Source organism: Peromyscus californicus, unplaced genomic scaffold, assembly GCF_007827085.1.
Source record: "Peromyscus californicus insignis strain IS unplaced genomic scaffold, ASM782708v3 Scaffold_11__1_contigs__length_118956290, whole genome shotgun sequence".
Lineage (NCBI taxonomy): Eukaryota > Metazoa > Chordata > Mammalia > Rodentia > Cricetidae > Peromyscus > Peromyscus californicus.
In genome coordinates this window covers 117,586,203-117,609,842 of record NW_026294402.1, presented here as the reverse complement: position 1 = coordinate 117,609,842, position 23,640 = coordinate 117,586,203, and the positions used below count along the sequence as shown (strand labels likewise).

Below are 23,640 nucleotides of genomic sequence, written 5' to 3'. Positions count from 1 at the left end.
TTCTTCTTCTTCTTCTTTTTTTTTTTTTTTGGAGAGGGTGGGGGGGGGTGATGGTAGTGTGGTAGCAAACACCTTAACACCTTTAATCCCAGCACTCAGGAAGCACACTGGCTCACTGCTTGTTTGATGCCAGCCTGATCTGCACGGAGTTCAAGGATAGCGAGGGCAACATTGTGAGACCCTGTTACAAACAGGAACAGAAAAGAAGTGTAGCTGAGAGTAGTGTGCGCATTGGCGACCCCAGGACAAAGAGACCACAGCAAGCATGCTGCTGCAAGTTCACAGTCAGCCTGGGGTACACAGCAACCCACCCTCAGAAAACAGACAAAATGATATAGAAGGTACTATAAATATTAGTTAAGTATGCTCTAGAGACCAAAGGAACTAACAGACGGCTGGGATACAGGGAAGTAATGAAAACCTTACAAGTGTCTTGTATAGGCTTGTAGCATGCACTGAGAAGTTTGTGAATGGTCCTTGTAAACTGTGGAGGGCACACCTGCAATCCCAGCAGTTGGGAGCTGGAGATAGGAGGACGAAGTTCAACTTCACCTGTGGCTACATGGTGAGTCTGAGATCAGCCTAGTCTACATGAGATCCTGGTTTGTTTGTTTTTTTGGTGGTGGTGAGGGAGCTCCCTGGGGAGGGACTCACACGGAAAGGAAAGAAAGAAGGAGCTAGGCAACGCCTGTTCTATGTAGCAAGTTCCAGTACAGCTAGGGCTATACAGTAGACCGTTTCAAAAAGAAAAAGAAAAAGAGAAAGAAAGGAGGGGAACAGATATGCATAATAGGTAGAAAAATAATATTAGAAACATGAGTGATCTTACATTATTTTTCCATAAAATTTTATTTGTAGACATTCCAAAGCAAGCAAACATAATGAGGATAACAATCTTAGTATCAACTGCTTTAGGGGATAGGGTAAGAGTCATAAACTAGGAATCTGGACCTTGGTAGTATTTATGCAGACATATACACATGCACACATATGTTATATGACTATATATATTTGTGAACACACACACACAAAATTGTGTCTAGCACCCAATCTACACCTAGTCTATGCCAAGCACTGAGCTGAGGAATATAGCTATAATCAGGATTAACAGATAGACTATCCAGGAATTCACAACCTGGTAGAAACATGGGAAACATCCCTATTTTTATGAAAGTAACATCATACAAAAAATAATGCCTTCCCCTAAAACATGTTCCAAGTGGTCACCACAGAAAGTGCAGTTAGCCAGCAAACACTGGTCTTGACTTACCCATCATAGTAAATGTCTTCCCTGAGCCAGTCTGCCCACTGAAAAAAAGAAAATTTTATGTGTTATTTTCACACATAAAATTCAGACTAACCTTCTAATTTAGTATGGTTTACTAAGATGTAATGGGATGATCCTCCCCAGACTGCTCTGCAATCTTCTTTTCCTTTAATTAATTGTACCTCAGATATCTCAGTCAGTAAACAGATGCCTATCTCATTTTTTTTTTTTTTTTTTTTTTTTTTTTTGGTTTTTTGAGACAGGGTTTCTCTGTGTAGCTTTGGAGCCTGTCCTGGAACTCATTCTGTAGCCCAGGCTGGCCTCGAACTCACAGAGATCTGCCTGCCTCTGCCTCCCGAGTGCTGGGATTAAAGGCCATCACCGGCCCAGCAAGCCTCTCTCATTTTTTATAAATAGCTATAACAGTATTTTATGGATACAGAATCTTCAGGCATAATTTATTCAACCAGAATCAAGAAGATTTGTTTCTAATTTTTGGTAAATAATGTAGTAATTTTGAAGTTCTCTACCTTGAAAAGATATTTAAATGACTTTATTTTAAAATACGCTTAAGGCTGTACATGGTGGAAATGCCTTTAATCCCAGCATGAGGCAGAGGCAGGTAGATCTCTGAGATCTGTATGATCACCCAACCAATAAATCACTTGTTTATCTTCAACTTCTACCCACAAACATAAAAAAGAATTTGAATTAATATATTAATAAATGCACCTAAAATATTCCTATAAAGCTGGACATAGTAGTGCACGCCTTTAATCCCAGCACTCAGGAGGCAGAGGCAAGCAGAGTTCTGTGAGTTCAAGGTCTATATGTCAAGTTCAGGAAAGCCAGAACTGCTCAGAGAGACCCTTCCTATAAATAAATAAATAAATAAATAAATAAATAAATAAATAAATAAATAAATAAATAAATAAATAAATAAGCAAGCACATAAATAAGCAAGCAAGCCAGCCTACAGAGTTGCCAACGAAAACAGTTCTGAAGATATGCAATCTGTGGCAACTGTGGCTATTTCAAAGTCATTTTGAATTTCACCATTCAAAATAATCTATGGAGAAAATTCTTGCTGCTATGGGAAGACATGATGGACTGGCTTTCTACATCAGGTCTTAAAAGGGAACATTTAAAGTCTCCCCGCTCCAAATCTTCAGATGTGAGTACACGGTATGCAGAAACCAAGAAAATAAAACAGGACCATTGCCAGGATAGAGGGGTTGGGGAGCAAGAGAGAGGAGAACAGCAGGGTACAATAGTCTGATCCAAGAAATGGGAAGGGGCAGGCTCTTTGGAGAACAGGATGGAGGTAAATATAGAAGGAAGGAAGAAAATAAAATAACAATAAGAATGTCTGAAAAAGCCATAAGGAATCACACTATTAATTATTTACTTTAAAAAAGAATAAAATACATGTAACGCCTATATATATATAAAATAAATTTTTCTCATCTGGGTCAAAGACCACCTAACAAAATCCCAATACCAAACATGAGAAGCCCTCTTATATATTGGGCAGGGCTGTCCAAGAGACTCCTAGAACATAGAGCCTATTGTTGTTACCCTCCAAGAGATGGAAGTTAAGTCCCTATTGCTAAAGACACCATACATTTTAGAACAGGTCCCAGAGACCCAAGCTGGAATGATCTGAAAGCCTTTTCCCTGCAGACTAGTTCTCATGAAAAGGGAACTGTATATAAATACTTTACAGTTAATATTTTCCTCACAGTGATACACATTAATTCTGAAACTGCTTTACATGTATCCTAAGGTTGAATAAGTTAATAAAAGGATGATAGATAGTGAAAGATTTATCACCAACAGCAAGGGTAGTAAACAGGAAAGAAAGGCTAAACATGAGTTTATACTGACGTCTGGCTCCAGTAACCACAGGGTTTATAATATGTCAAGTTCTAGGTAAGCCAGAGCTGCTCAGCTTAGCATGACAGCTACATGAATAGATGACACAGAAACAACTCCAGATCTCTGCAGACACAGGGCATGCACATATGTTTCCTAGCCTGTCTGCTGAGGAAGCCTCAAAACAGTCACTCTCCAGTAGTAATGAACTCATCTAAGGGGCCAAATCTTGGTTTCTCATTACTATTTTCAAAAAAAGGAACCAGGATTTTATTTTAGAACTAGTTTAGGAAAAATGTAAGAGCTTGGAAAGTCATGTAGCATGATACAGCAAGGAAGTGCTCAAAAACCCACGGGCAGAATACGTCAAGGGGGCACAGAAACTTCAAAGAGCGCCCATGACCAAGGATGGAACAAGATGAGCAACAGAAAGACTATAGCACTAGCTTACAACCCAAAGTATAACAGAAATAGACATGACTATATCTCATATAAACAGATGAATAAACAAATGGAGAAACAGACAAACCTTTCTTTCAGAAAAATTCCAAATATCATTCTCCTCTCCAAGAGGTGGAGCTCAATCCACTCACCTTGATTACCCAGGTAAGGGTGACTTATAACAGGTGTCTCTAAAAATCCAAAAACCTTTGTCAGGAGTGAAAAGCAGAAAGAGTCACTGCACTGCTAGTGTGAAACAGAAAGAGGGGGCTCTGAGCCAAGTAAGGTCTCTAAGCTAGGAAAGGAGAAAATATTTTCATGTACAGCTTCCAGAAGAATGAAGCTCCAGTAACAGCTTAATCTTAGCCCTGTAAGATCCATGTTGAACTTCTGACTTAAGAGAACTGTAAAACAAATCTGTTATTTTATGCCGCTAAGTTTGGGGTGACTTATTAACACAGCAATAAGTAGGAACCAATACAAGCACTATCATACCTTTATATGTAGACAGACAACAACTTACTATGCAAAGATGGTCCCATTATAACCGCTCATGCAAGACTCCACAATGCTTTTAGCCACCGTCGAGAATACAGACTCCTAAGATATAAGCACCAAACATGTTAAATAAAAATACTTCTAACCTACATCTCCTAATATAATAAAAAATGAGTCCTTAGACTTTAAGACCTATGATTACTTGAAGGTTGCATCTACTTAAGACAAATGGCTGAACCATAAAAGACGATAAAAGGTAGAACTACAAATATCGTTAGGTCCATTAATCTCCAATACAGTCATAAGTTTAAAGTGTATATATTGCTTTGGAGCAACATGGCCAGGGAAACATAAAAAAACCTGACCACTTGGCACCATCTGAGAAACCTAATACAATGTCAACTTTATTGTTTTAACCTTAGCAATTTCTATAATATAACACAGTTTTATTACTTTTTAAAGTGTTGATATTGCTTACAAGTGTATTTCAATTCTTTGGAATATATATTATAATATATACACACACACACACACACATATAAGTATGTATGTATATATGTACAGATATGTGTGTGTGCATGTGTAGGGGGTGCAAATGACATTGTGGCTGTTGTTCCTCGGGTGCTATCCACTGTAGTTTTTTATTTGATTTAATTTTGTGACAAAATCAAGCAGGTAGGCTGACCAGTGAGTCTCAGTGATCCATATTTTTGCCTTCCCAATACTGGGATTACAGTGTAGGCCACCAAACCTGGCTTTGCTTACACATGGGATCTGGGGATCAAACTTGGGTCCTTAGTACTTTAGTGATTCCACCATCTCCCAACCATTTCAATTTTTTTAGTAAAAAAAAATTGTCTTAAAAAAAAAAGCAAGCTGGGCACAGTAGTGAACACCTTTGATCCCAGCACTTGGGAGGCAGAGGTAGGCAGGAGTTCAAGGCCAGCCTGACTACATAGTGAATTCCAGAACAGACAGAGTTACAAAGTTAAGACCCTGTCTCATGGGGAAAAGAAAAAAAAAAGCATGCAGGTGACCGGAGACATAGCTCAGTAGTTAGGAGTACTACTGGTTGCTCTTCCAGAGAACCTTGGTTTGATTCTCAGCACCCACATGTTGAACTCATAACCGTAGTAACTCTTGTTCTAAGAGATCTGACACCTTCCTCTAGTCTCAGAAGGCACTGGGCACACATGTGGTACACAGACATATATGCAGGTAAAATACCCATACATATAAAATGATTTTTTAAATGCATATGGGGCTGGAGAATTGGTTCAGTGATTAAGAGCACTCATTGTATAGGACCTGTGTTTGATTCCCAGAATGCACATGATGGTTTACAACTATCCAAAACTACAATTCCAGGACATCTGACACCCTCTTCTGACCTCTAAGGACACCAGGCATACACATGACACATACATACGTACATACATGCAGGCAAAACACTCAGTACATATAAGATAGACATTTAAATGCATGCATATAAATTTTTTATATTACATATAAATATTATTCTGTTATCACAAAATTCACAGTTCTATATTTTCTTCACTTATTTTGTCACTAGTTTGTTCTAAAAGTATTTTTATTTTATTTTTACTTATAGGTAGGTGCAGTTTATCAACAATGTAAGAATTCCTAAACCTACACTGTCCATAAGCTACATGTGGCTGCTGAAAGCCTGATGTAGGTTATTAGTCCAAATAGAGATGCTGTGTAGGTGTAAAATATATAGGAGATTTTCTTCTAATGGGAAATACTTTTTTTTTTTTTGGTTTGTCTTGGAACTCACTCTGTAGTCCAGGCTGGCCTCGAACTCACAGCCTGCCTCTGCCTCCCAAGTGCTGAAATTAAAGGCATGTGCCACCACTGCCTGGTTGGGAAATATCTTAATAATAGTTACATTATTTACATATTGAAGTGGTATTCTGGACACATTGAGTTAAATAATATACATGATTAATAATCAATTTTACCTGTTTCTTTTTTTCTTCCCACTGTGTCTACTAAGATATTTTAAATTATAAGTGTAGCTCATTTTATATTTCCATTGAGTAGCAATTCCCTAGCTGAAAAGAAAAAAGATCTAAATATTTTTTTTTTTTTTTAGATCTAAATATTTTACAAAACAAACAAACATCAAGTGTACAATAAAGACCTGTGAGGGGCTGGGATTCCATTCATTGAGCAGAGTGCTTGCCTAGTATGCACAAACCCTAGATTCAATCCCCAGCACATCACCAGGCATCATGGTACATGCCTGTAATCTCAGCACTCAGGAATTGGAGGCAAGCAGATCTGAAGTCTAAGGTCATCTCTGCTACACAGTGTGCTTCAGACTAGCCTGGGATACACAAGACCCCATCTCAAAGGAAAAAATAAAGACTGTGATGTCTGATACAGTAACCATTAGCTACATGTGACTAACTTGGATCATCCAATATATAAGCCAAATTTCAAATGTTTAAGAGGCATGTATGGCTAATGTACCCAAGGAATCAAATTTTAAATTTTATTTAGTTTTAATTAAAGTTAATTCACCACATGGCCAGAGGTTACTGTAGCAGGTCAAATATTAAATATTTCCATCACTGTAGGAGGTTTTGCTAGACAGTGGCATTAGATTTTTAACTAAATTGGATTTAATTATAAAAGCAGTCATCAGGGCTGGAGATAATAGCTTAGTGGTTAAGAGCACTGGCTGCTCTTCCAGAGGACCTGGGTTCAATTCCCAGCAGCTCACAACTTGTCTGTACTCCTATTCCAGGAGATCTAATGCCCTCATACAGACGGATCTGCAGGCAAAACACCAATGTACACAAAATAAAGATAAATAAATTATTTAAAAACAAATAAAAATAAAAAATAAAAGCAGAGCCGGGTGGTGGTGACGGTGCACGACTTTAATCCCAGTACTCGGGAGGCAGAGTCAGGTGGATCTCTGTGAGTTCGAGGCTAGCCTGGTCTACAGAGTGAGATCCCGGACAGGCACCAAAACTACGCAGAGAAACACTGTCTCAAAAACAAACAAACAAACAAAAATAATAAAATAAAATAAAAGCAATTATCAAAGGGCAGTAGTGGCACACGACTTTAACTCCAGCACTTGGGAGGCAGAGACAGGTGGATCTCTGTGAGTTCGAGGCCAGCCTGGTCTAAAGAGCGAGATTCAGGACAGGCACCAAAACCACATGGAGAAATCCTGTCTCAAAAAAACCAAAAACCAAAACAAAACCGTAAGAAAAGCAGTTACTGACATAACAGTATCTTTTTAAAACCTGTGCATGGGGGGGGGGGGGGGGGGCAGGCACAGACGAAGAGGTCAGAGGACAACTCTGTGGAGTAAGTTCTCTCCTCCAATCTTTATGTGGGTTCTGGGGTTTGAACTCAGCTAGTGAGACCTTTGAGGCAGGTGATTTTACCCACTGAGCCATCTTAACTGGCTCACGGTCACTTTAAATCCTTGAACTAGAAAGTCAACTATATTTAGTGATTGTTTAAATGGCTCTGAAATTGTCATTTATTTCATCAGTATGTATAAAAAGAAACAGAAAGCAGGTTTGTTTGATTCTGGAACATAGTTTGATGAACAAAGAAGACAACTGCCTAATAAAATTAGATCTAAAATATTTATGGAAGTTTTAGCTTTCTTATCTGAAATCTGTCCAACTAAAAAGTGATCAGAAATTGAATCCCAACAAATAAAGCCCCACATATTCCAAATGAAAGGGTAAGTTTCCAGTGATCACTACCTGAGTGGTGTCCATGCCTGCAACATAATCAAATACAAAGGTCTTGGGGTCTGGGTTGGAGTGGAGCCGGAGAGTAGTCTGGGAAAGTACCGATAAACACAAGGTGTGCTCTCCATCCGCTGATCTAGTGCCCTCCACAGGACGAATTCTCACAAAAACTTTGATGGCATCACCTTCATTACTAAGACCAAAACAAAAAGTAATAGGTAAGTTTACTGGGGAAAGGAAACTACAAAATAAACTAATCTCAAATTGCCTGTAGCATTTCTATAATGAGTCTAAGTCCTAGGCCTACTCCACTGAAATTTACTCCTTTTAAATTTTCACATAACTCACACCCTTTAAAGATTTATTTCCCAGCAGATACTTTCACAAACCTTTACTGCAAATAAAATCAAAGGCAGTTATTTCAAGGAGCTCAGTGTTGCTTTTCTGTTATTTCTCTCTTACTAGTACTAATGAGTCTTCCCAAGAAATTATCATGCCACTCACTCCAGATTTTCACTGGGAATTGGGACAGTATGGAAAGTATGCATTTTTCTTATACTTCCAGCTAGTTGAACACAAGCTAAATTTTGAAATAAGCATCTCTGACCATACTAAACAGTTATCTTAAAAACATAATATCCTTAATTTTTCTCATCAGCAAGACCTTTTCTTACCTTGACTGGGAAGAATGAGAATTTGTCACATTTCGTAACTCAGCTAGAAAAAGAAGATAAGAGATCTGTAAGGATAAAAGGACAAAAATAAAAGCAAAACTCTCACCTCAGCAATTAGGCCTCAATTCCTTGGAGCCTGGCCTTAGTAACTTATCATATCTTACACAGACATCTGGAGCCAGCTCATGACTCCTGAACAAATGGCCAGTCCCAATAAAAATGATTTACGTTGTAAAATTTCCTAGTTAATAGGACAGCGAGATGCTTGCCTATCTGTCCAACCTGGACCCTACACAAGTGGCTCACAGGACTAAGTAGCATGCCCCTCACTACTATAAAACCTCTGCCTTCTCTCTGCCTTGGTCGTCTCTCAGAAACTGGTCTAGGGAACTGACGTGCTGTCTTCTTGCAGCGTATCTAAAGAACTTCTCTGCATGTCTTCTGGGAACTGGGCATGTCTGTACCACCTGTTTCACCTTTCTGTTCTGTGCCACTCCACAGAACAAGACCATTAAAGGTAAGTATAGCTGCATTATATACTAAGTGCAAGGCTGGGGATCAACAAAGGAAAACAATTTATTATGGAAATCTTTTCCACAGTTATTGATACACAACTTTCTCAGATCCCTTATATCTACATCCAAATCCTGGCCTCAGTTCTCCTCCCCATTCAATCCCAGCCCATATCGGTGACCATTTTCAGTCTCATGAGTTTAAATGTTAGGTATATATTGATGATTTCCAAATTAATTAATTAATTAGAGACAAGAACTCACTAGCTCCGGCTGACCACAAACTCACAATAATTCACCCCTCTCTGCCTCTAAAATTCTGGTATTAAACCTATCTATTTGATAATCTCCACTTGGATGTTAGGCAGGTAATGTGTCCAAATCTGAGCTCTCTCCCCCATTGCAAATGTGCCACTATAACCATGATCCCATGATCCCATGCTAAGAAAGAATGACTGGAGCTATAGGACAGAATTGTTCTAGATCCTAGAGATACCTACGATCCATTCCGACCAGCTGAATGTGAACCCCACCTCTCGAACCAAGGCCTGACTCCATTGAACATCAGATCACAACACAGACAAAATTCCCACACCATTCTTGGCTCTGTTCAGATTCAAAGGAACTATTATTGTTACTATCATATGTAATACTCTTCCACCTTATAAAGCATACCTAAAGGAATGCCTGATCCATAACTATCTCTGAATGAATGAGACTAGGACAGTAACAAGTTGGAGCGTCTGCTCAGTCGGTAGAACATGAGACCCTTAATCTCAGGGTTGTGGGTACAAGCCCCACATTGGAAGTCAGATGAAGTGTGATCCTAATTAGTCTTAATAAAAACCAGCAGTCAGATATCAGGGTGAAAGCTGAAAGATCAGAGAAGCAGAGCAGTAGCCACTAGTGACTTCTTACCTCTTAGGATCCTCAGATTGGATGGGGCCAAGATCCTGTCTCCACCCTCCCTATTTATAACTTTGTCTCCACCTCCCAAGTGCTGGGATTAAAGGTGTATGCCACCACTGTCTGGCCTCTATGATTAACTAGTGGCTAGCTCTGCCCTCTGATCTCTAGGCAAGCTTTATTTGTCAGAACACAAACAAAATACCATACAATAAGTTCTACTCATACAAGAACTCAAAGCAAAAATGTTATCACAGAACTTCATTTCTGGAGATTATACTTCCACTTATACCTCAATTCAACACCTGTGAAGCGGGAAACAGACAAAACTACCAACCTACCACACTCCTACACCACCTTTCATGGTCCTCTCAAATGCTGGTGATAAAGAAATAGCACTTTGCCAGGCGGTGGCACACGCCTTTAATCCCAGTACTGGGAGGCAGAGCCAGGCGGATCTCTGTGAGTTCGAGGCCAGCCTGGTCTACAAAGCGAGCTTCCAGGACAGGCACCAAAACTACACAGAACTATACAGAGAAACCCTGTCTCAAAAAACCTATTTTAAAAAAAAAGAGAAAGAAAGAAAAAGAAAATGAAAGAAATAGCACTTCAGTCCTGGTACAAAATTTAGTACAAAAATGAAAAGTCCAGGATACAAAAGGACGGCTTTCATGTTATGAAAGCTGAAATCTGAGTTCATGTTTTGGCTTATCCTTATCAACAGAACACAGCCTTTCAATCTGTCAGCCATGACGGGGTAGCAAGGACTGGATTTACTTACCTGTTTTAAGAAACTAGGAAACTGGACAAAAAATATGCAACAAGTTCTCAGACACTGGACAATAGACAGCATAGAAAAGTGATCCTGAGAGAAGGAAACAAAGGCAGTGAGCTCTTGCATCACAAGCCACAGTGCAGGCTGGGAGAATCCAAATAGAGCTTGCTTATCTGGCTGAGCTGAGGAGAAATGGTTTGGTTTGGGAAAGTAAATGCAGCTAGACTCCCGGGACAAAAAAAAAAAAACAAAAACCAAAAAACTGGAGACGTTCATGAAGAGAACAAGCTCTGGATTGCCACAGAGATCTCCTAAGTGACCAGATAGATATCAATGGGCATGTGTGTGCAAGTTTTCAGTAAGTTAAAAGAATCCCAAAAGAAAATTCTTACCCCTCCCCAATCCACCCCCAAAAGCAAAGCTACCTGAACAATGAGGTAAAATGAAACGAAGAATTTCAGGGAGGAAGCCAGTGGCGTACACCTTAAATCCCATCACTCCAGAGTCAGATTCAGCAGGATCTCAGAGTCAGAGGCCAGCTGGTTTATATAGCAAGCACCAGGACAGCTAGAACTACATAGACAGATCCTTCTCAACAAACATACTCCAGAGAAGTAGGCAGTTATGCACAATTCCTAACTGAAACCTGAAGAGATGTTGTGAGAAGTGCTAGGACTTGAACACAGGCATACTGAATTCCTCTTTCATACCATCAGCCACTTCATTTTGCTACCTTTTGACCCAAGGTTAAGAAAGTATATGGTCTTATCATGCCACTATCATAAATTCTGACATTACAAGGAAATCCCCTATATACATTCACTGTAAAATTTTTTTAACTTTGAGGTCATGATGTAGCTGCCTAAAACATGTTAAAGACTATTCATTGATGCTTTAGTCATGATAATTCAACCTAGAAACCTAAGTTCAAGACAAGACAGAAAAACAAAGCCCATCAAAAACAGAACAAACAGTAATATGCTTACCTAAAGAACACCAAAGAGCAATGAAAAAGACCTAGTTGCAGCTGCCTATCATAGATGCCCACAGGCACAAAATTTCATAAAAGTCATTATAAGAAAAAAGAGTATCAGTCCAATTTAGATGAGCTTCAAGAATAGATAAAACTAGTGAGTAGTAATAAAAATCAGAGTACTAGTTGAGGCTGTGGGAGTTACTGACTACAGGAATAGCTCTATTCCCAGCACATGGGAGAGGGAGGCAGGAGGTCAGAAGATCAAGATCATCTCTGGCTCCACAGAAATCTTAAGACCAGCCTGGTTTTAAAAAGAATTATAATAAATACTGTGATGATACAAAAAATAGGATAAAGCATTTAAGATCCATAAAGTACCAATTTACATGCTTAAGTCCCCTTAATACTGAAGTAGCAGAGGAGAAAAAGATCACACTAATTGTTCAGATAATGGTGTAATGGACTTAAAGGGTTAATTAAACAACCAATCAGGAAACAATTATAATTGACAAAGAGCTACAAACCTGAACACTGTAGTAAAATTCAAATGTATAATTTCACAATCTTCTTAAGCATCTCCTCATTCCATTCTCAAACCTTATAATCAGCCTTAAAAAAACTAATGGCAGCACCCATATACAACAGCTCACAGCCACTCATAATGCCAGCTCCAGGGTATCTAACCACTCCAAGGACACCTTGACACACACCATAGTTAAAAATAAAGAATTTAAGAAAGGTAACTTATAGGATTAAGCAAGAGGTGGCACTCACACACAGTGAAGGTGTGGGGTTAAATCAATCTCTTCCGAATGAAAACAGATTGAGAATAGATATTAGTCTACTCATAATCTGCAATTCCTTTTTTTTTCCTCAGCCATCATCCACAGTCCAAAACCACTAAATAGAAAATTCAGAACTAAACAAATCCTAAGTCTTTTTCTTTTTTTGAGACAAGATCTCAATATGAAGCCTGGCCTCAAACAGCCTACTCTCAGTAGCATGTTCTGCTACACAAATCCCTTTAGCCAGGGTCTTATCCACACTATATATGCTACTCTCCTAACAGTCTCAGCCTTTCGTTATCAGATCAACTAGGTATATGACAACGCTTGTGTTCGAGTGACTTCTGGAACCTAACTGTCACACTGTCTATAGCATTTCTCTCACCAGGTAGACACCACCGTAGCATCTCATGTGACAAAAGGAAAGACAAATACACTAAGAAACTATGTCAAAGACCACTTTCACATAAATTACTGTATATTACTGTAACTGCTGTATTTTATTATTAGCTTATCTCTGAGTATACTAAATTTACAAAGCATAGTTATCTATAGGGTTCTGTACTATGATGCAATTCTGGTTTCATGAATTCACAAAGTTTTGGAGGATGAAGAGTGGGAATTACTGTAAACAGATAGTTGCAATTCGCTTTAAAATTCCCTCCTCTGAGGGCAGGCCACCAAAGGGAACGCAAATCCCTTTCCTTCAAAAAAGTCAGAAATGTGGAAGCAAGCAGCAAGTGGAGAGCGCAAGGGTCCGCCCTCAGGACACCTACACAAGAAGAAGCTGGCAGGGAAACAGCAAGGTCCGGGTCACAGGGAAGGGCGCGCAGGTGTGCAGCGGCTGAACCGGGGCGCCTGCGCTGTGTGGAACGCAGTTCCCACCGTGTGCGCCGCCGTCACCCTAGCGGGGCACCCTAAGGGCTGCCGTCCCCTCACACCCGCATTTGCCAGCGGCGATGATCTCACGAGACAGGTTCACAACTTACCTTTGCAGCCCGGGGCCATGGTGACCTCCGCCTGGATTCGCGACCACGGTGGCCGCCAGAATCCTCCCGCCAAAATGGCCGCGGATTTGAATTTGGCGCCGCCCACGTGCCACGCCTCCCTAGGGCTGGGCTCGCGTGACGTCAGAGCATACGCAACGTCTGAAGTCGGCGCGGGCGACGGCGCCTCTACCCTGCCGAGTGTGGCGAGTGCTTTTAGTGAGAACCGCCATGAGCAAGCGGAACCAGGTGTCGTATGTGCGGCCTGCCGAGCCCGCCTTCCTGTCCCGCTTCAAGGAGCGAGTCGGCTACAGGGAGGGGCCCACCGTAGAGACCAAGGTGAGTCAGCAGGTGTCGCACCGCGTCGGATCCACGGTCTACACGCCAGTTCCGGCCCCTCGGTGTGGGTGTAACTGACAGGTCCCTCACTCGCGACTAGCCCCTAGCCCGGCGGGCGTCGGACCCCAGGTCTGGCCTCTCCCTCTCAGGGAGTTCTTACTCTCAGAGTGCTGTTCTTGAAGATGACCTAGCCCTTGTAGCTAGTTAAGACAGCTTCCCCGTCCTTTCTTTCTCACTTGCGGATCTCACTTTAAGTGAGCAAGGTGATTGACAGCGTCGTCCCCTTTTTCAGATAAGGAAATGGAGGCCACTTGATCAAATGGGAACTATCCAGGATTAGAAGTAGAATCCCTGCTGTTGTCCAAGTTGCGTGTCTCAGGATAGGGAGATGAAACAGTATTTCTCAAAGGAGTTTGTCTAATAAAGTTTGTGAACAGTGTCGTCCTTGTTGCCTAGGAGCCATGCACACGTCACACAAGAGGACGTGCGATTATCTTCAGAAGCACTTCTAGAGGCTCTTTAGTCTTGGAGGCTACATGAATAAGAGTTGGCGTGGAGCAGTGGGGCTTCCTAGACACAGTTTGAGAGACAAAGGAGGCAGAGGAGTGGATATAGTCATGGACTGTTAAGTACTCAAACGTAAGAGTCTAGAGGGTGTGGAAGTGATATGGGATAGAGTATCGCAGTGGGCTAGGGCCAAGTCATGCAGGGTTTTCCACATAACAAGATGACTGCACAAAATTAAATATTAGGCAATAATTTGAAAAATGAGGTGATTCTATATTTCAAAGTATTATGCAAAGACTTTTTTCTAGTTAAAATATATATGGTGCCTAGCTTTTAAACAAATCTGATTTAGCTGACAGAATACGCTTGTTACATGCATACAATGAGTACAGGGTTTCTGTTTGAGAAATTTCATAAGTTAAACAATATGTACAGCATTGTTTATGTACAAAATCTTTTACATAATCATTTGTGTCTTTGAAAAGTAGCTGATATCTACTAAACTGAAGCTGTTAGGATATTAGATGTGCAGAGGTAGGAGAAAATAACTTTTACCTGTTATTTTCCATAATTTGGTGGCTTGGATGGTGAGGTGGGGTGGTTTGGTGTTTTGGTGGTTTTTTTTTTTTTTTTGTTTTTTTTGGTCAAATTCAGACAAGACAGAAATGAAAAATGTTGACTAGAAACAAAGAACCAAGGTAGTTTGGCACTACCCTGAGTAGGCTAGATAGAAATGAATCTCACTGGACAAGTGCCCCTGGGTGAATGGCAGGTAGACCTGTTTTCTGCTGTGGTGAAGTTAAGCTCTTTGAGTTAATTAATTCATTTTATATTCATTTCATGGATAGTTACCCATTTCACTTTAACAATTAGAGATGCTCACAGTGGCAGTGGTTGTGTTTGGTTAAAGGATAGCAACCTACACATTATACTTACATTTTCTGTAGAAAATCCAGCCTCAGCTCCCAGATGATGATGGTAATCACAGTGACAAAGAAGATGAACAGCCTCAAGTAGTGGTTTTAAAAAAGGGAGACCTAACAGCCGAAGAAGTCATGAAAATTAAAGCAGAAATAAAGGCTGCCAAAGCAGGTATGTCCAAAATTTTTTTGATTTTTTTTTAACAATTTAAAGGGCATAAAGTAGTATTTTTTTAATTGAAAGAATGATTTGTTTGAAGAATGTGGCCTTTGGTTCAAGCATTGACTATGGTGCCAAATGTGTGACCTTTAGCAAGTGATCACCTCTGTGCCTCAAGTACCCATCAGTGAGAGACAATAAATGGACCTTCCTTAGTGCACTGTTTAAAGTGTCCTATTAACAAAACAGGTCAACCAGTCAACAAAGATCTGTGTAATTAGTTAGTGCCTCAAGTGTAGTATGTTATGTAGTGCACTTGTATTATTCCTAAACATCTGTTACATTGTTTTAGGGAGAAATATTGTGGTTCCAAACACATTTCAAAATACAACATGATGAATTGGAAACACAGCTTAGTGGTAGAGCACCTTCTTAGCATACGAAGCCCTAAGTTCAGGCCATCACCTTCTCCGTCTTCACTGTAATCAGTTGGGTACTAATAATATTATGGGACACTTTAGTGAGTTTTTATTGAGTGATTGCATGTGTTGGGTAGGGTATAACCAGAAGCAATAGAGCAGACTGAATTTATTCAAGGACATCCTTAAGTATAGTGAATGATTTTCTTGCCAAATGACTCTTTGTTAACAGCAAAATAGAGAAGAAACTTCTTCAGCTTTTCTTTTTTTGTCACAGATGAAGAACCACCTCCAGCTGATGGAAGAATCATGTATCGAAAACCTGTAAAGCGTTCCTCAGATGAAAAGTGTTCAGGTTTAACAGCAAGCTCCAAAAAAAAGAAAACAAATGAAGATGATATAAATAAGCAGAATTCAGTTAGAAAGAACTCACAAAAACAAATAAGAAACAGTAGTCTCCTTTCTTTTGACAATGAAGATGAAAATGAGTAAGTATAAACATTGTGGACTTGGTTTCCTTTGAAAGCAATGAGGTATTTTTTAAAACATTAACTTTCCTATATCTTAAAGTGACAATTTCCCCTAGTACTACAGGTTCATTACAGAAAACTTCAAAACACAGGAAACAAATTTATGAAATAAAACCCATCCAGTAATGCCTCTTTGACTGGAAATGCTAGACATTCACTACTGTTAACATTTTATTACCTCCTACCTGTGGGTATGTATATATGTAAATTATATTTTTAAACGAAACTGAGATTGTTATATGTATTCTTTGTCCTACTTCATACTTAGAATTACATTGTTATAATTTTCTAAAGTTGCATATTTCAAAAATCTAACATTAATAGCTCACAGAGAATTTTATAATAAATAGACCTGTCTTAATCACTGTTCTGTTGATGTAAAGAGACACCATGACCAAGACAACTCTTATTTTTAAAAAAAAAAAAAAAAAAGCATTTAATTGGGGGCTTGCTTGCAGTTTCAGTTTAGTCCATTGTCATCATAGCAGGAAGCATGGTGGCAGGACAGGCATAGTGCTGGAGAAGTACCTGAGAGTTACATCCCGATCCACAGTGGGATGGGGGAATGGGGAAACAGGACAGGACATTGAGAAACAGACTGGGTCTGGCATGGGTTTGTTTGGGTTTTTTTGTTTGTTTGTTTTTTGTTTTTTTGAGACAGGGCTTCTCTGAGTAGCTCTGGCAGTGCTGTAACTCATTTTGTAGACCAGGCTGATTCTGCCTGCCTCTGCCTCCTAAGTACTGGGATTAAAGATGTGTGACACCACTGCCGACTGGCATTGGCTTTTGAAACCTCAAAACGCACCCCGAATGACACTTCCTCCAATAAAGTCCTATCTCCTAATCCCTGTAATTTCTTCAAACAGTTCTACTTTCTGGTGACCGAGCACTCAAATATATGAGCCTTTTTTGTATCTTCCTCATTAGTAAAACCTTTGTTTGGATGAAGGCATGGCTATGTGCCTGGTTGAAAATACCTTCCTAAGCCAGGTGTAATAACCTATAACACCAGCACATGGAAAACAGACAGAAGTATGAGGAATTTCAACACACAGTGAGAGACTCTCAAAAAAGAAAGTGCTTTCTAGGGAACGATACAGAGATTTGTATGGCCCTGTGCAACAATGGCATGGAGATTCACGAAGTCTTCCATATTCATACAAGGAAACCTACAAACTGCAACTCATACTATTTAAAGGTGTTCAGAAACAGGAGTCAGTGATTGTTTCAAAATTTAGCATTTTGAAAATAAGCTTTCTGTGGAACTTTAATTTATTCTTTGTTTTGAGACAGGGTTTCTCTGTGTGGCTCTGGCTATCACTCTGTAGATCAGGCTAGCTTAGAACTCAAAAGATCTGCCTGCCTCTGCCTCCCAAGTGCTGAGATTAAAGGCGTGTGCTGCTGTCACCAAGCTAATTTATTCTTTTTTTTTTTTTTTTTTTTTGGTTTTCGAGACAGGGTTTCTCTGTGTAGCTTTGCGCCTCTCCTGGAACTCACTTGGTAGCCCAGGCTGGCCTCGAACTCACAGAGATCCGCCTGGCTCTGCCTCCCGAGTGCTGGGATTAAAGGTGTGCGCCACCACCGCCCGGCTGCTAATTTATTCTTAAACAGTCAAGAAAACAGAAAAAAATTAATACCACAGCATAATTCTACCCTTTAAAAAAAAATCGTCTTTTCATGTAACAAACAACTCCACTGTTTTTCATATAATTTATTTAAAACCTGTTTTGTTATATGGTAACAGGGTCTCACTATATATCACTGACTGGCCTAGAACTCCCTCTGTAGATCAATATAGCCTTGAACTCAGAGACCCATGTGCCTCTGCCCTTGGAGTGCTGGGATTAAAGGCATGTATCACCAATCCTAGCTAGAACCATTTTTTAAAGATGTATTTTATTTTAAATTATGTATGTGGGTGAGTGCAGCTAACCTCAGAAAAGCTGGAGCTTTTCTTGGGCCTCCTCTGCTTTCTTCAAGCCCAAGTGATGGAGCTTGAGGTCACCAACATGGGAACTGGAATAGATCTAAGAAACAACAGTTAGTGCTGCCATATCATGACTCTGAGACTAAGAACCACCTCCCACACTATTCTAGGGAGCCAGGTAGCTTTATCTGGTTCCTCCAGTGAAGCGGAAGGTTGAGGGTTTGTGTTGATGTCCCAGCTCCAGAAATGGTGCAGCATGCCTTCCCATATAAAGATGTGCTACTAAAGGCAATAATAGTCTGCATTTTGGGATGACCTCTTTTTGGGGGGGGAGGGGAGCAGGGAGGTGGCAATTTTTCAAGACTGCGTTTTTCTGTGTAGCCCTGGATGTCCTAGAACTCACCCTGTAAACTAGGCTATCCTCAAGCTCAGAGATCTATCTGTAAATCCTAAATGCTGGGATTAAAGGTGTGTACCACCATGCCCAGCTCAGGTGAATTTCTTTCAATGTGGTAGAAAATTAATGGTAGAGTGAGACACCAAAAAAAACTGAACACAACTAAGATGGACATTGCCCTGATCAAGGGCTCTGCCTTATTATAGGAAGGAAAGGTCAAACTGTAAATTCTCATTCTTAGCTGCATGTGATGATGCATGCCTAAAAGCCAAGGACTCCAGTAGCTGAGCAGAAATTTATCACAGTTGAAGGCTAGCCTGGACTACATAGGGATTATCAGATCACCCTGATCTACACAGGAGTATTCCATCTCAAAACAAACAAGCAAACAAACACATAAAACTCACTTCCAAATGTGAGGGTAGAAATCTTGATGTTAAAGTGTTGTGGAATAATCTTTTTGTACACTTTGGAGATATGTCACTCAGATTAGTTTAATAAAAAGCTGAATGAGGCCGGGCGGTGGTGGCGCACGCCTTTAATCCCAGCACTCGGGAGGCAGAGGCAGGTGGATCTCTGTGAGTTCGAGGCCAGCCTGGTCTATGGCGCGAGATCCAGGAAAGGCGCAAAGCTACACAGAGAAACCCTGTCTCAAAAAACCAAAAAAAAAAAAAAAAAAAAAAAAAAAAAAGCTGAATGGCTGATAGCTTAGGCTTGTTTCTAACTAGCTCTTATAACTTAAATCATTTCTATTAATTTATATGCTGCCATGTGGCTGATGGCTTGTTACCTCATCTCCTACATGTCATGCTTCTGCTGTCTCCTTATGACTCCACCCTTCTTCCCAGTATCTTCTCTGCCCCGAAAATCTGCCTAGCTATTAGCTGTTCAACTTTTTTTATTAAACCAATCCAAGTGACACATCCTCGGTGTAAAAAAAATTATTCCACATTTCCCCTTTTTTGTCTAAGTAAAAAGGAAAGGTTTTAACTCTATCATATAAGTAAAATGTATACGATAAGAACAATTATCAGGTATTGTCTAAATCCTATCTTGGCGAGTCTAAAGTTTTGTGCCTAATTCACTTTCTTTTCTAACTTGTATTACCAACCAAAACTAATTTTTTTTTGGACCTCAAAACATTTTCTTAGATAAACAATTTAAGCTTTTATGTCTCTCAACCTTATACATTTTATATCGCTTATATAAATTTCTTTTCTGAATTTGGTAACAAGAAGAACTATAAAACTATAACTATCTAGTCTTCAGTCTCCATCAGAGGCCCAAGAATGATAAACTATTACTTGAGTAAACAGGAAGTGCAGAGCCAACAACTTCCAAAACTATAGAAATGACAGAAACAGAGGGCTACCTGGATAGTCACCCACAGTTCCTCTGTAATGTTAGGGCATCCATCTTTGACCTACAGGCCTAGAATGTCTGACAGACTTTTCTGTGAAGCAGGAATTTTGAAGGACTGTCCTACCTTGTCTTGGCACAGTTCAGTAGCTTTTTCCTTTGTGTTCTGCTTATCCAATTTGGACAGCATAGTGTCAGCAGTTGAGGCAAGGGCAGTTTCTTGCCCAGTGGCTAACTTTTGCCACAAAGAAAGCAAACTCCATATGGAGATTCTTTGATGCCCACCATCTTCTCTGAAGTAAATTGGTGCTGCCAGAAGCAGATGTGTCTCACTGTCATGAAACGCCTTGTTATTCAAGCATCTTAAATGCCATATTCTGTAGATCTCTGAAGTGTTTGAAGTCCACCTGTCTATCTAAAATATGTTTGACCTTGAAAACATACCTAACATGACTACACATTTGATTGTTAGGTGACTAACTACTAACCTGCATTTCTTTATTATCTTAATTAGTTTGTAATAAAAACTTTCAAGGACTAGAAATTTACATTACATTGTTAAATGAGCTGCATAGGTATACTACCTTAAGCAAGAGTAGAAACATATGTACAGTATATTCTAACAAAAATAATGATGGTGGTATGTGCCAACAGTATGTCTGACTTTGAGATCTTGTAAAGCAAAGGAGAAATTAAAATTATCAAGACTATCCAAATAGCATTTTGTTTACAATTAGGAAGGGCACTGGGTGGACTTTTAATCTGATAACAACTGGTGAAACTGAGTACTTTTTCTTTTGTATTAGTAACCCATGCAAAGACCTGTAAAGCCGGACTCATTGCTTGTACCTTTTAAAGTTTAGAGTTTTGTTATTTTTCAGTTTGGTTGTACTTTCTTACTAGGTGTTTAAGACTGTGTAGGTAGGTGGTCAGAATTAACCATTTTTTGATGTTGTTAAGGCCAGTTTTAGATACAGTCCTCTGATTACTGGAGACTTGGGAGAGATCCTGGGTCCTTTAGCATTTTATCAGTTGTGCCATCTGCTGGGATGCTATGGTCTTTACTGACAGTGTGACATCACTTAGAAACACTGAGGGCATTTCCTTCTGTGTTCACTCTCGTCTTTGCAGAATGTACACTGGTTAGACTCCTACCATGACTCCTCTGACCAAGAAGACAGGTGACTTACCACAGCTGTAGGACCTTTTGAGGGTATCCAGAGTCCCTGGGACTCAGCTGACCTGGGGATAGTGGCCAAATATTGATATTCTGACCACTTGTCCACACCAGTATAGATCTTCAAGAATGGTAATCATAATAACACCCAGGAGGTCATTTATAATTGTACTGAACAACAAACTGTGCTTTGAAATGCAGCTGTTGTATAGCACTTGGATTAAAGCTTCATATAGATCAATTTTTAAATAAACCTTAAGTCGGGTTTCTTGAATTTTGGGTTTTTTGTTTTTGTTTTTTCAAGACAGGATCTCACTATTTATTTCTGGCTGTCTTGGAACTCACTATGTAGACCAGGCTGGCCTTGGTCCACCTGCCTCTACCTTCCCAGTACTTGGATTAAAGTTGTGCAGTACTGTGCCCAGCCTAAGCCAGGTTTCTTACTTAGAAGCCCAACATACTTAGCAGAAAATATAAGCAATTACTTTGACAAAACGTGAAATCTTTGTTTTTAACATCTATTAATGATTTAAGGAATGCTGAAAGCATAGGCTAATTGTTCCAATCTTTAGATTTTAGGAATAGTAAAGCCTAGAAGATTGTTTACCTCATCAGGGCAATTGTAACTCATTATGTCCTGAGAACCATCCCCCTCCCTCCCCCCAGCAATAGCAATGTTTTTAGACCACTTACAGAATCAGAGCTGGGACAATGACTAACCAAATAGTATCTCAGTAGTAGATAAAATGGCACCATTTGGTGAGGGAGGCAATCAAGAGAAGCAAGATCTAAAAGTCATGTATCTGGGGAAGACTCCTGAGAGACTCTGTAAACTTAACTATTAAAAAAATAAGCCGGGTGGTGGTGGCGCACGCCTTTAATCCCAGCACTCGGGAGGCAGAGCCAGGCGGATCTCTGTGAGTTCGAGGCCAGCCTGGGCTACCAAGTGAGTTCCAGGAAAAGGCGCAAAGCTACACAGAGAAACCCTGGCTCGAAAACCCCCCCCCCAAAAAAATATATATGCCGGGTGGCGGTGGCGCACGCCTTTAATCCCAGCACTTGGGAGGAAGAGGCAGGCGGATCTCTGTGAGTTCGAGGCTAGCCTGGTCTCCAAAGCGAGTTCCAGGAAAGGTGCAAAGCTACACAGAGAAACCCTATCTCAAAAAACCAAAAAAATAAATAAAAACTCTAAGGGAAACAGAATATGACTTGAGGGCTGTAACTGAATTGGGAAGAGTTGTTTTTAGCTGGGTAGTGAGCAGATACATCAGTACAGGAATTCACTAGTTGGTATGATTTGGCCAGGATCAAAGGTCCTGAACCTGGAGTTTCTGGAAAAAAATCTAGAGATAAAATAAAAGCACAAATATAGAAAGTCACACTACTGTTGTATATTTTGTTTGTGTTCTGACAAATAAAGCTTGCCTGAAGATCAGAGGGTGGAGCTAGCCACTAGTTAACCATAGAGGCCACTGCAGTGGTGGCACACACCTTTAATCCCAGCACTTGGGAGGAGGAAGCGGGAAGATCAGGAGTTCAAGGCCACCCTGGGCTACACAAGATTAAACCAGTCTAAAAGAGAAACAGAGCCCCCAGCATTTGGGAGGCTCACACCTTTAATCTCAGCACCAGGCAGGATCATGCCTTTGATCCCAGCACTAGGTAGGTGGAGACAGGATCTCGGTGCCCATTCAGTCTGAGGATTCTTAGAGGTAAGAACTCTCTAGTGGCTGCTGCTCTGCTTCTTTGATCTTTCAGCTTTCACCCTAATATCTGACTCTGGGTTCTTACTGTTAAGACTAATTAGGATCGCACATCACACTACAAACATAAAAAATGTTATGTAAAACTTGGCAAAGTGGGGGGCTGGAAAGGTGGCTCAGTGGTTAAGAACACTGGCTGTTCTTCCAGAGGTCCTGAGTTCAAATCCCAGCAACCACATGGTGGCTCACAACCATCGAGAATAAGATTTGATGACTTCTTTCAGCACACAGGTGTACATGCAGAGCCCTCATACATAAAATATATAAATTAAATTATAAAAAAAAAAAAAAAAAACTTGGCAAAGTGTATTGGGTCACAGAATCTAAATGCCTAAGGAAATGATTAGAAGACCCAGAAAAGCATCTAGTGCAGCCAATGAAATGTCTATTTTGCTGAGCACTGCACACAGACCTTTATAAGGGAACTTGTCCTCTCTCACCTTTAATTACACCCATTTTTGTCACACAGGTTTTATCTGACTGCAATCTTATAACTCTGCACATTTTAATTTCTTCCAGAGTATAAAAAAAAAATTCTAAGTTCTGGGAATAGAAAATTTAAAGGTGACCTATATTATCATAACCCCAAAGTTAGGGAACCTTGGCTTTACATCAAGGTTAGGTACTTAGAATCATCTGTGTAGCTTTTCTTAACATGTGAATTTGTATAGTCACAACACAATTATGTATAACAAAAATTT

The 23,640-nt window shown here is 40.0% G+C and overlaps 2 protein-coding genes across 4 annotated transcripts in view; one reads left to right on the top strand and one right to left on the bottom strand.

Annotated features, from left to right (window-relative positions):
• The window catches only part of Kif15 (kinesin family member 15), a 61,841-nt gene extending 48,295 nt beyond the window's left edge, over positions 1-13,546 (bottom strand). The window contains exons 1-5 of the mRNA XM_052725366.1: positions 13,445-13,546; positions 8,502-8,544; positions 7,840-8,020; positions 4,107-4,183; positions 1,271-1,308 (exon numbers count right to left, since the gene is read on the bottom strand). Coding sequence (XP_052581326.1) covers positions 1,271-1,308; positions 4,107-4,183; positions 7,840-8,020; positions 8,502-8,544; positions 13,445-13,463 — 358 coding nt within the window. The 5' untranslated portion in view covers positions 13,464-13,546. The remainder of the gene's footprint in view (positions 1-1,270; positions 1,309-4,106; positions 4,184-7,839; positions 8,021-8,501; positions 8,545-13,444) is intronic.
• A 51-nt stretch (positions 13,547-13,597) lies between these two features.
• Kiaa1143 (KIAA1143 ortholog) overlaps positions 13,598-23,640 on the top strand; it is a 34,495-nt gene continuing 24,452 nt past the window's right edge. For 2 of the 3 annotated variants that reach the window (XM_052725566.1, XM_052725575.1), the window contains exons 1-3: positions 13,598-13,780; positions 15,235-15,379; positions 16,064-16,274. In XM_052725566.1, coding sequence (XP_052581526.1) covers positions 13,673-13,780; positions 15,235-15,379; positions 16,064-16,274 — 464 coding nt within the window. In that variant the 5' untranslated portion in view covers positions 13,598-13,672. Of the gene's footprint in view, positions 13,781-15,234; positions 15,380-16,063; positions 16,678-23,640 lie in introns of those variants that run through there. The other variant, XM_052725584.1, reaches the window with a different exon arrangement.